The sequence below is a fragment of the Panthera uncia genome, chromosome X (assembly GCF_023721935.1).
Source record: "Panthera uncia isolate 11264 chromosome X, Puncia_PCG_1.0, whole genome shotgun sequence".
In the NCBI taxonomy this organism is placed as follows: domain Eukaryota; kingdom Metazoa; phylum Chordata; class Mammalia; order Carnivora; family Felidae; genus Panthera; species Panthera uncia.
In genome coordinates this window covers 40,261,144-40,273,724 of record NC_064817.1, presented here as the reverse complement: position 1 = coordinate 40,273,724, position 12,581 = coordinate 40,261,144, and the positions used below count along the sequence as shown (strand labels likewise).

Genomic DNA, 12,581 nt, shown 5'->3' with positions numbered 1-12,581 from the left:
CTGCCATTTGTGACAACACAGATGGACCTGGAGGGCATTGTGCTAAGTGAAGTAAGTCAGAGAAAGACAAATACTGGGAAGTGAAGATCTCACTTACATGTGGAATCTAAAAAAACCAAACTCAAGGAAACATACAACAAATCAGTGGTCACCAGGGACAGGGGGCAAAATGGGTGAAGGTAGTCAAAAAAGGTACAAACTTGGAGTTATACATATAAGTTCAGGGATATAATGTACTTCATAGTGACTAGAATTATCAATATTGTATATGTGAAAGGTTCTAAGAGAGTAGATCTTTTATTTTTTCAATATATGAAATTTATTGTCAAATTGGTTTCCATACAACACCCAGTGCTCATCCCAAAAGGTGCCCTCCTCAATACCCATCACCCACCCTCCCCTCCCTCCCACCCCCCATCTACCCTCAGTTTGTTCTCAGTTTTTAAGAGTCTCTTATGCTTTGGCTTTCTCCCACTCTAACCTCTTTTTTTTTTTTTCCTTCCCCTCCCCCATGGGTTTCTGTTAAGTTTCTCAGGATCCACATAAGAGTGAAAACATATGGTATCTGTCTTTCTCTGTATGGCTTATTTCACTTAGCATCACACTCTCCAGTTCCATCCACGTTGCTACAAAGGGCCATATTTCCTTCTTTCTCATTGCCACGTAGTATTCCATTGTGTATATAAACCACAATTTCTTTTTTTTTTTTTTTTCAACGTTTTTTATTTATTTTTGGGACAGAGAGAGACAGAGCATGAACGGGGGAGGGGCAGAGAGAGAGGGAGACACAGAATCGGAAACAGGCTCCAGGCTCCGAGCCATCAGCCCAGAGCCTGACGCGGGGCTCGAACCCACGGACCGCGAGATCGTGACCTGGCTGAAGTCGGACGCTTAACCGACTGCGCCACCCAGGCGCCCCTAAACCACAATTTCTTTATCCACTCATCAGTTGATGGACATTTAGGCTCTTTCCATCATTTGGCCATTGTTGAGAGTGCTGCTATAAACATTGGGGTACAAGTGCCCCTATGCATCAGTACTCCTGTATCCCTTGGGTAAACTCCTAGCAGTGCTATTGCTGGGTCATAGGGTAGGTCTATTTTTAATTTTCTGAGGAACCTCCACACTGCTTTCCAGAGCGGCTGCACCAATTTGCATTCCCACCAACAGTGCAAGAGGGTTCCCGTTTCTCCACATCCTCTCCAGCATCTATAGTCTCCTGATTTGTTCATTTTGGCCACTAAGAGAGTAGATCTTAAAAGCTCCTATCACAAGAAAATAATTTGTAACCATGAGGTGATGCATGTTAACTTACTGTTAGGTATGTATCAAATTCAGTTGTATACTTTAAATTTATATAATGTTATTGTCAACTATACCTCAATGGGAAAATATTACTATATATATTCAAATGAAACAATACTGGGATACAGTAATATATTGACTTTTTTATTAGAACATCAAATTATAAGATCTTCTATAATTCAAAGTAGTGATAAACGTGAACAGGATTTCAAGATGCCTGCAAAAACCTCAACATTAAAAAGGAACTGATTTGTATTGGTGGGAAGGTACAGGCACTGCTTTTAGTATTGTGAATTGTTGCCAGCATTTGTATTTGGGGGTAAAGCTACATTTCAGTTATATTAGTGAAATTTCAGTTCAGTATTAGTGAAAATAAAGATGTAATATTTTCCACCGTTATGTTCACAGATACCCCTGATTTCTATCTGGGTTAAGAATCCCTGTTTTGGGGGTGAATTCTGGACGTAACCAGGATGCCCCTGGAAAGACTGAGAGAGGAGGCAAGACCTGGCTCAAGAATCCCCTCTGCAGCACAGACAGGCGTTCCGTGATGTTTCTTTCCTTGCTGTGTTCATGGTGGTTGTTGCAGGTTCCCACTCGGATGCTCAGGACCCGATGATGAGATTTTTGAAAACAAGTTCATCAATGCCAGTTCTCATTTTCCTGACAGCAAACAGCTTCCGAGTTATATCAGACTGCCAGCTAACTAAAACCAAGGAGAAAGAAAGTTTTAAAAAGTACATTTCCCACTTTCTTCTGCTGTAATGATCGTTCGTGCAGGTACTAACAGTTTTGTGACTTTTCCCCCATTTCTATTGTGAACCTTAACAAATACACAAATGTTTTATATACGTTCAGTTTAATGAGTGACATGGTGTTATTTTTTTATAGCTGTAGAATGTTCATTTTCATTGCTGTGTAGTTCTCTGCTGTGAATATACCATGATTTATTTTTTTAATGTTTATTTATTTTTGAAAGAGAGAGACAGAGTGTGAGTGGGGGAGGGGCAGAGAGGGAGGGAGACCCAGAATCCGAAGCAGGCTCCAGTCTCCAAGCTGTCAGCACAGAGCCTGATGTGGGGCTCCAACTCACGAGCCGCAAGATCATGACCCGAGCTGAAGTCAGCTGCTTAACTGACTGAGCCACCCAGGGGCTCCTGAATATACTATGATTTAATGATCCATTCTATAGTCAATGGATGTTTGGGCTCTATCTAGTCTGGGGGTACAAATAGTGCCCGCTAGGAATTCCAGTACTTATTTCTCAGGAGTGGAACTAGCACACATGTAGCTTTAGACAATGGCTAACAATTTCCCATGGTGGCCATACCATTTTATGCTGCCACTGGTATATATGAGGGTTTCCATTGTTGCATGTTCTTCCAGACACTTAGTATTGCCAATCATCTTAGTTTTAGCTTGCATTTCCCTGAGAGACAGCTTTTGATGTGCTTGTTAGCTATTCTATTTTCTTCAAAAAAATTTTTTTAAATATTTTATTTTTGAGAGAGAGAGAAAGAGAGACAGAGAAATTTTATGAGAGTGAGTGGGGGAGAGACAGAGAGAGAGGGAGACACAGAATCCGAAGAAGGCTCCAGGCTCTGAGCTGTCAGCACAGAGCCCCATGTGGGGCTTATACTTGTGAACTGTGAGATCATGACCTAAGCTGAAGTCAGACGCTTAAGCCACCGAGCCACCCAGGTGCCCCTATAGGAGCTTTTTAATATAGAGGATATTATATATAGGGATGGTAAATAATGTTTTCCCACTGTGATTCACTGTTTCATTTTTAAAAAGGTATCCTTTTTGCTTCTTTTTTTTAAAAAAGGATTCTAAATTTCATTTATTTATTTTTGAGAGAGAGAGAGAGAGAGAGAGAGAGAGAGAGAGAGAGAGAATATCCCAAGCAGGCTCTGTGTCATTAAATTAGAGCCCATTAGTGCGGAGCCTGAGGTGGGGCTCGAGCTCATGCACCATGAGATCATGACCTGAGCTGAAATCAAGAGTTGGACGCTTAAGTGACTGAGCCACCCAGGCACCTCTCATTTCTTTTTTTTAACAGAAGACTTGGTCTAAAAACCTGCTATGCCAGTGTCAGAAAGGGACTTCCTCTAACATGACTTCCCGAGGATGAGAAGTCCTCCAGCACAGACAGGTTTAGCCCACTCTGCTACAGGCAAACTGGCCCCTCACTGCTGCCTCACACACCAGGCATGGTTCCACCTCAGGGTCTTTGGATGTGCTATTCCCTCTCCGTGGAACGCTCTTCCCCTAGATAAACACACAGATCCCCTGCCTCACCTTCCTTCAGGTCTTTGTTCAGACATTACCTCAGCGAGCCCTTCCGTGGCAACCCTTTTAAAAGCTGCAAACTGGCACTCCTAGAATTCCTGATTCTCTTTACCCTACTTTATTTAAAAACATATTCAGGGGTGCCTGGGTGGCTCAGTTGGATAAGCATCTGACTCATTCAAACCCCGTGTTGGGCTCTGTGCTGACAGTGTGGAGCCTGCTTGGGATTCTCTCTCCCCCTCTCTCTGCCTCTCCCCTGCTCATGCTCTCTCAAAATAAAAAAACTTAAAAAAAATTTTATATCCCATATTACCTTCATATATGTGTGTGTGTGTGTGTGTGTGTGTGTATAATACACCTGTGTATATATACAATGTTACAATTCAAGCTACAGGGAAATGTGAGCTATAAATGTGTATGTATGTATATATGTGTGTATGTAGTGGGTGTGTCCATGTGTATGCATGTGTAGAAACTCCTGCACTCATAAGCTGTTTTTATTACCTCTTTCCCAATCTAGAAGATCCACGAGGGCCAGGAGTTTTGCCTGTTTTGTTCCCTGCTTTATCTCCCAACCTGGAACAATGCCCAGCAAACAGCATGTGCTTAATAAATGTTTACTCAATGCCTCAATATGTAAAATGCTTAAAGCAGTTCCTGGCACACAGCATCAGGTACTTTGTAAAGGCTGGCTGACTGAAATCTTACCAATCGAAGTAAAAATTTCAAAGGTGAAATTTTACTGAGCTTTTTCTTGAAGGTGCCCTTTACTCAAACTCTTAGATAAAAAGGCAAATTTACCTGAATGTATTAAGGCGAACAATTCATTCCATTGTCTTCCACCTACCCAAGAAAAAGAAAAAGGACTCAGATACTTGCCTAAGCTTTTCCATTCAGTAGACTTGGTCTTACCCACTGATTTTTATAGCTCTTAGGAGGCAGGGAGGAGTGTTTTGGCCCCAGAAACCATGTGATCTGGGCGTAGAACAAGGTGCAGGTAAAGCTGGGGGGGGGGGTGTGTCACTGGGCTCAGGGACACGTGTTTCCAGACCTCAGAGGGCAGCAGGGTGTGGCGCTGTGGAGCAGCCAGGGGCTGGGGCATCGAGTCTACAGTGCTGATGGGGCAGTCCTGGGGGCGGATCTCCTTGGCCAGCCGCCCTTTCTTCTTCAACGTGCAGGCCTCCTGGTACGGTGGTGAGATGGGGGGCTGCGTGGGTGGAGTGTACTTGTACTCTGAGCCGTCCTCCAGCTGCAGGGACACATGGTGGGGGGACAGTGAGGACCTGGGAACCTAGGACAGAGCCCCCATCCACCTACTGTTGGTCAGGCACTCACGTCCAGTGGGTAACTGCGGTCTGAATCATAGGAGCTCAGGTCCCCACAGGTCACAAATGGCACAATGATGCGAGTGGGTCCATCTAATTGGTTGAAGTCTGGATCTGACAAGCAGGGAGAAATAAGACAGGACAGGGCTGGGATGCCTGGGACCAGTTAGGACTTGGGCTGCAGCAAGGGTACGGAGTCTTCCCCACGTATCTACCAGCTACTCTCACACTCCTTCACCAGGAATACTTCATTTGGTTCAGATTACCTCCTTAGGAAAGCCCTCCATGATCACCTGTTCTAAAATATCACCTTCCCCTGCTTTCCTCACACTGCACTTATATCCACCTGCCATTCTACCATACGCTGCCTGAACTCTGTCTCACTCAAGTGTGCTTAAGTTAAGAGCAGACTCTGTGCCTTTTCCCACTGTGGACCGGCTAAAGACTCTCTCGGGGCAAAATTCTTATGCAGGGGTGCAGTATCCACCTGTGGGCATGACCGAGTCTTCCTAGGCTAGAATCTGAGGTAGGAGGAATCTCCACTGGGGCAGGACTCAGGACAGAATGTTCACCAGACCTGAGAGTAACCCTTAGAGGACCAGGATGAAGGTCCTCCTAGGACAAAACATCCATACAGGGGTGGAATTTCTACCACACAGTGGGGCTAAGGATCATCTTGGGACAGAATTTCAACAAAGGGTAAGTTTCCACCAAGGGGTGGGGCTGAGGGCCCTCCTGAGATAGAAATTCCATAAGGGGGCAGAAGTCTCCCCCGGGAGAGGCCCAGGGCTCTGGCTCTCACCGTATGAGTGGTCCAGCAGGGGCTTTGTCAGGTCCGGAAGGAAGCCCGCAGGGGGGTCATAACCCTGACAGACAGCGAAGGCCTCTGTGGGTGGAAGGTGGAGTGAGGGGAGACTGCTGCCTCTGCCCTGCACAGGATGTGTCCCCAAGATGCGAATCCACCTGCCCGGCCTTTCCACCCCACTGACCTATGCTGGAGTTGCGGCTGCTCCTGGGCTTGGCACACAGCACACTGGAGAAGAAGACACGCAGCTGGCTGTAGATCAGGGTCACATCCCGGCCTCGGAAGATCTGTAGGGGGAGGAGGCAGAGATGAAGGCACGAGGGCAGCCCTCGAGGACCTCTCTTGACCCCTCACCAGGTTCTCTGAGACTTACCTTGGCTACAAAGCAGCCCCCTGGCTTCAAGACGTGTGTAGCAATGTTCAGAGCCTGTGGGTGGGACAAATGGCTAAGGCTGAGGTGGAGACGGGCATGAGGGGTCCAAACTGAGGCAGGGGCAGCCAAGGTTACTCACAGCTAGGAGGAGCTGGGCCTGCATATACTCATCAACATCGTGGAGGCCAGTTACTGCGGCAAGAGGAACAGTGTTAGGGGGAGCCATCCAGTTCTGGCCATCTTCCTGTCCCAGAGAAGTCAGAATGCTAAAAGCATATCCCAGGCTCTTTCACTGCTAAGGTTCTGCTTGCAAAGTAATATCTGCCAATTGGAGGCTTATTTTGACCTCCCAACCCTTACTCATTTTAATTTTCAAAACAACCTTACACATAAGTATCATTAATTTGTTTTCAAAGATTTTATTTTTTAAAGTAATCTCCACATCCAACATGGGGTTCGAACTTACAACCCCGAGATCAAGAGTCGCACGCCCTACTGCCTGAGCCAGCCAGGCATTCCTACACGAGTACCATTACCATCACTTCTACCTCCAACCCAGACTGCTCCCCTGAACGCCTGACTATAGATCAGACTCAACATGTCCAAGACCAGACTCCTGACCTGCCTGCTCAAACTCCACTCCTTACACCATCTTCCCCATCTCATCCAATCCTTCCAGCTGTTCCAGCCAAAAGCCTTAGTACCATACACCTTCCATTCTCTCCTCACATCCACGTTCAAATATTAGCAAGTCTGGTCGGCTGTACTTTCAAAAGATCTCCTGGATCAACCCTCTTCCCGTCTCCGCCACCGCTACCACTGTCATCGCTTCCCTGGACTACTGCTGTGGCCTCCTCCTTGCACCCTCGACCCTCACACTGTTCACAGCAGCCAAAGGGATCCTGTTACAACCTGAGTCAGGCATGGCCCTCCTCTGCTCACAACCCTCTCCTGGTTTCCTCCGAGCTCTCATCTCAGTGAAAAAGCCACAGTCCTCACTGTGGCCCACAAGGACCCACACGGGATCTTGCCCTCCGTCACCTCTCTGACCTCATCTCCTACCACTCTCCCCTCACTCTGATCCAACCACACTGATATCCTTGCTATTCCTCATACATGCCCAACACGCTCCTACCTTGGGGACTCTGCACTGACTGGTCCTCTTGCCCAGATTGTTCTTTCTCCAGATATGCCCTTGACATACTCTCACCTCCTTTAGGTCTCTGTGTTAAAGTCAGGGTGGGGGGGCCTTCCCATCCACTTTACTTAAAATTCCAACAGGCACTTCCTGTCTCCTCCTCCTTTTCATTGATTTCCTCATGGTACCACTCACCTCTTCACATGCTACATGGCTATCATTTGTTTGTTTTCCATCTGCTTCCACTAGAACATCAGGTCTATGAGATCAGATTAGTAGAATTTTATTCACAAATATTTTTCCCACGTGTAGAACAGTGCCCGACACACAACGGGCGCTCAATAAATGTGCATTGAATGAATGGCTGATTGAAAAAAAAATGAATGAACACATAGTACAATAGAAATAGACAACTGCAGGTGAGAGATGAGCAAAGGGAAGGGGAGATAACAGACAAAACCAAAATGGTACGGTGTGGAGAGAGAGGCAGAGACCAGGAAGCAGGGGTAGGGAGAAATTACTAGATGCAGGGAACAGCTGAGAGTAGAGGGGAGAGGCAGGGAGTAGCTGAAATAGTGAAGAAGCCAACAGAGGTGGGAGCCACAGAGGAGGACACACACAGGGCCCCCGCCTGGCCTCCCAACCCCTGCTGTTTACCATCGGGAGCCCCGTCGCACACCACTAGGTCCGCGGGGCAGCCCTCAAAGTGCTGGATGATCTCCTTGGCAGTGGACAGCTATGGAAGAGAGGGAGGATGAGTGGTCCCAGGCCCCCTGTCCGCAGCCCTCTTACCCCACCTGCCCACGGCCCTAGCCAGCAACCCTGGGTCAGCCAGACCCTCAGGCTTTGCCGGTCTAAGACTGGGCTCCATCTCTCGGGACCTAGTACTGTCATTTCTGGCTGTCTCTGCGATGACGAGCTGCCGGATCTTGTTTCTCCACTGTTACGCTCTCTCTGGGTTCTCTCAGGTTATGCTCTCTTGCTCTTTCTTTTCCACTCTCCATAGCCCCCAGGTTGGAGGGGCTCTCGCCCCAGATATACCCCAACACCCCCAGCCATGCTCTTACCTGGGTGATGTCCCCTTGGATCTGTAACACACCTGGTAATGGAGCCATCGCCTGAAGGTCCACAGCCACCACATGGCCGGAGCCCTGACCCCTGCAGACAGCATGGCCCATGTCAACCCAGTTTTCACTCCTGGCTCATCCCTGACCTGGCCTACCCTCCCCTCCCGGCCACCCCATCTGGGACTCCACACTCACCCAATTTTCTGGCTCAGCACCTGGCTCCAGCTGCCCGGGGCTGCACACAGGTCAACTGCCCGTGTCACGCCTGAGCACACACAGGAAGGTGTAGTGGTCAGTTGCACCCACCTCCCCAACCCCGAGCCCTGCAAAGTTCACCCCTCTCCCACATTCTATCCATGCCCAACTCCTTTCAAGCACCTGTCCCTCTTCCTACCTGTCCCCTGTCCCACAGACTCTCCACGTCAGCCCACCTACCACAGGAAGCTCTGCAGACATGGCCCACTTGTCCATTCCCTTTGCCCACCCCATCCCCCGGTGACTCGCCCGCCAGGTGGGGACCTTGGAAGAGTTGGAATTCCTCATCAAGTTGTAGCAGCTTGAAGGCACTGCGGGCACGCCAGCCATTCTCCTTGGCCAGGCGGTAGTAGACATCCCGCTTGTCCTTTGATGTCCGTCCCATCTCACACGCTGTTTGCCCAGGGACCTGCCAACAGTAAGCTGATGCCACCCTATATCAGTAACTGCGTGAGTGGGCTACCACCTATTTCTGCAGGGCAGTGAGAACCACACAAACTCCCCATGAGCCCCATGACAAATCACTCAGCAGATGGGAAAAGTGGAGCCCAGTCACTGACCCCACTGACCTCACAAGGCCCGAGGGACCCCATCACTGAATTCTAAGGCTCTACTCCTCCCTCAAAGATCCCCCCACTCACCTCACAGATCCCCCAAACCCAACACTTCTAGATGACCCATTACTGACCCTGTTGACCTCCCACTGCTGCCACCCATGCTGCACACACTTAGCCCCACAACTCTCATTTTGAACCCTTCTCCATCCACCATTAACATCTCACTGACCATCTCCCCAGCTGTCTTCATGGCCCCTAGATTCACACAGCCCTATCATCCCGCTGTCAATCCCTTGCTTTCGCCCTCGTTATCCTAATACTACCTCCTTGTACTCCTCACCCCCTTAATCTCTCTCCACACCATTCCCCATTAATCCCAAAATGATTAGGTCCCCAGTAACTCCTTTATTACTACATCTTTATCAACCTCCATTAATACATAGAGGATCATGGCCTATTAACTCCCCATTAAGCTCTCGGTGACTATGATTTATCAGCTCCCATTAACTCAGCCCTCCAATTGATCCCTCATACATCACACCATTAGTCACCTGTAATCCCTTCATTACCACGTTAATCCCTGATGACCATCCATCAGTTCCCCATTCTCCCTCAATGCCCACCTTGCCCCCTCAAATAATCACTTTTTTAAGTTTTAAATTTTTATTTCTTTTTTTGAGAGCGAGCGAGCGCACAAGCCAGGGAGGGTCAGAGAGGGAGGGAGACAGAGATTCACAAGCAGGCTCCCCGCTGTCAGTGAAGAACCTGTCGTGGGGCCCGAACCCATGAACTGTGAGATCATGTGAGCCAAAACTAAGAGTCAGATGCTTAACCAACTGAGCCACCCAAGCGCCCAATCAATCATCACTTGATGACCACACCCAGCAGCTTACTATTACCCTCCCTTTGCTCACTCTGTTCCCATTAATTCCACAATTATCATGCCGTGGTTACCTAAAGCCCGTGACTACAACCCACCTTCAACCTCTCATTCACTTTTCTTTGATCACTGACCCCATTAGTTCCTTGATCATAACTCCCACTGGCCTCTATTATCCCTCCACTGCTTCACCATTATCCTTTTGATTACTATCGCCTGCCGCTCTTCATGAACCTGTTTAATACCACACGTCCAGCAATCCCTCAGGGATCACAGATCACACCCCATCTACCTCCAATTATCCAATTTCTTTCTAGTTGTCCATTCTACCATCCCTTCGTTAATCAATGAACACACCCCTGCCCCCGTGAGCATGTTGACTAAAACACTCCTATTAGCCCCCCACTGATTCCCCGGTAACACGCCCATCAGACCTTCATTACTCTCATGCGACCTACCCGCCCCCTCCGTTAAACAGTCCTCTGGCCACACTCCGGATCTCGCATCATTACCTCAATGTCCATGTCCCCATTGGGACCACCGGACGCCACTCAAGGAGGCTCCGCCGATATCTGGACCCCTGAGCCCCCACCCTCACCCCTCCGTCCACCCCGCACAGCGGTTCCCTTCTAAAGACAAACCTTGGGTCTGGAGCCCACCCGGCACCAGGCGCCCAGACTACTCGGCTGCAGCACGGAAGGCGAACTTCTCTCCTTCCCTCGTCGGCGGGACAGAGCAGGTGTGCCTCAACCGTCTCGGCCTGGACCCCCATCCTCCGCACCCCAGGGCCTACCTTAGCTTTCGGAGTGGGGAGAAGGGGGACGAAGGAGACCGGTCCGTGAGCAGCCCGAGCCTCGGCGAGAGCGCACACCGGCCAGAAGTCGCAAGGCTGATTCAATTTGTGTTCTCAGTCAACCCGAATGCCTGTCGCGCATGCCTAAGGGCCCCCACAGCGTGGGGGGCCTGTCATCGCGGAACGCGAAGGCTCCGGCGCGACGCGGGGCCAACCTGAACGTACGACGTGAGCCCCGTCATCTTGTGTCGACGTAGCCGGTCTCGCGGACTGCCGTTCCCAGCATGCAACGGGCAAGACCCAAGCCGCTGAAATCGCGCACCGGGACGCCGAAATGTCGCGAGGCTCAAGAACGGACCCTTCTCGTGTTCCAAGGCTAAGATCGCTTTACTCCCCGCCCCTCGTGTTTTTGGACCATCGGGTTCACTGGGGACTACATTTCCCAAGATGCAACGAGCACGACGGCACCCATTCCTTTTAGGCGTGGCGCGAGGTGAAGTTACTGCTAGGGTCGCAAACGTGAGAGTGAGCAAAGTGCGTTAATTTAGTGCGCGAAATCGCTGAAGCCGCTGTGCGCCAAAATTCGAATCCACGTCAGCCAATTCATAGCGCTGCTTCAGTTGTACCCTTTCAGAACTTCAGTTTCTCCCTCTGTAAAATGGGGATCACTAATATAGGCTTCACAGAGTTATTGGGAGGATTAAATGCGTGTACTTTAGCACAGCGTCTGTCCTTTTGTAATTCTGTGTTCTTCAAACGTTTTGAACTTCAACCCACAAAAAAAGATCATGCGACCCAGTGCACAAGCAAATAGAATAATGGAAACATTCATTATAGCGTTTACAATGTGCCAAAGCACCTAAAGTGCTCTCAGTGATGTGCTGGTAAATGGCTAACAAGCGATTCTCTGGGCGGGGGGAAAGGGGGGGGAAGCCCTGATTTCTCACATTTGCCAGGTTTACATGGTTTCCATAGTATCGTCTTGTCAGATTTTAAATTACCAAAGTGTAGTCACGGAACACAGAGTTCGGAAGAGATGGCGGTAGTGCACCATTATGTAATATTTCTACCATACAGTTCAAATAGGGGTAAATTTCCTCAAGAGCATAAAGAATGAAATGTAGTAAAATAATCAGGAAGTGACGAGTTTTGAATATCACCTTTTAAAAAAACTAATTTATTTAATTGTAAGTTTATATTATTTCATTTTAAACAATAGCTCTTTACCAACGGGTTGACAGGATTCCTGAAAATGGAACAAGCAGTCTGCAAACCTGTGCTTGGCTCCAGTGCACTGCTGAATTCTTTCCTTGAACTCATTTTAATCCTTATAACAACCATATGAAGAAGTTACTGTAATTATCCCCAGGTTGTAGATATATAGCGAGAATATAGATTACATTAGGTATATAAACATATGTGCTGCTTGATATGTATGTGATTATATAGAAATATAGTGACGTATAACATCCACTAGTATATAGGTTATATGTTAGTAAGAAATATAATAAATATAAATATACTGTTACATGTAAATATAAGAAAATATATAACCTATTTATGCATTTTGTATCATGTACATATAATACACATATCTTATGCATATAATATGTAAATGTGTATGCTGATATATATAAATATGCTGGTATCTATATACATTTACTTAGTAAAATAACTGTACTAAATTAAACATACTATTGTGTATGTAAATATATAATGTTTGTCAGGTGGTGATAAAATCCATGATGAATAATAAAGTAGGGTGAAAGCGATGGAGAGTAGCAGAGGATT

The 12,581-nt window shown here is 47.8% G+C and overlaps 1 protein-coding gene across 4 annotated transcripts; it reads right to left on the bottom strand.

Annotated features, from left to right (window-relative positions):
- Nucleotides 1–1,428: 1,428 nt before the first annotated feature.
- FTSJ1 (FtsJ RNA 2'-O-methyltransferase 1) lies at nucleotides 1,429–11,060 on the bottom strand. 4 transcript variants are annotated; one of them, XM_049643776.1, is made up of 13 exons: nucleotides 10,639–11,060; nucleotides 8,825–8,983; nucleotides 8,501–8,570; nucleotides 8,306–8,396; nucleotides 7,896–7,974; nucleotides 6,240–6,292; nucleotides 6,101–6,154; nucleotides 5,912–6,014; nucleotides 5,725–5,808; nucleotides 4,933–5,036; nucleotides 4,649–4,846; nucleotides 4,399–4,440; nucleotides 1,429–2,011 (listed from the first exon to the last, which is right to left on the bottom strand). In XM_049643776.1, the coding sequence occupies exons 2-12, from the start codon at nucleotides 8,943–8,945 to the stop codon at nucleotides 4,408–4,410; spliced, it is 990 nt and encodes a 329-aa protein (XP_049499733.1). In that variant the 5' UTR covers nucleotides 8,946–8,983; nucleotides 10,639–11,060; the 3' UTR covers nucleotides 1,429–2,011; nucleotides 4,399–4,407. The 4 variants fall into 4 exon arrangements, with proteins under 4 accessions (XP_049499733.1, XP_049499732.1, XP_049499735.1 ...); XM_049643775.1 differs by having other exon boundaries at nucleotides 10,791–11,060; XM_049643778.1 differs by having other exon boundaries at nucleotides 4,933–5,030; nucleotides 10,791–11,060.
- Between the last annotated feature and the right edge of the window lie 1,521 nt (nucleotides 11,061–12,581).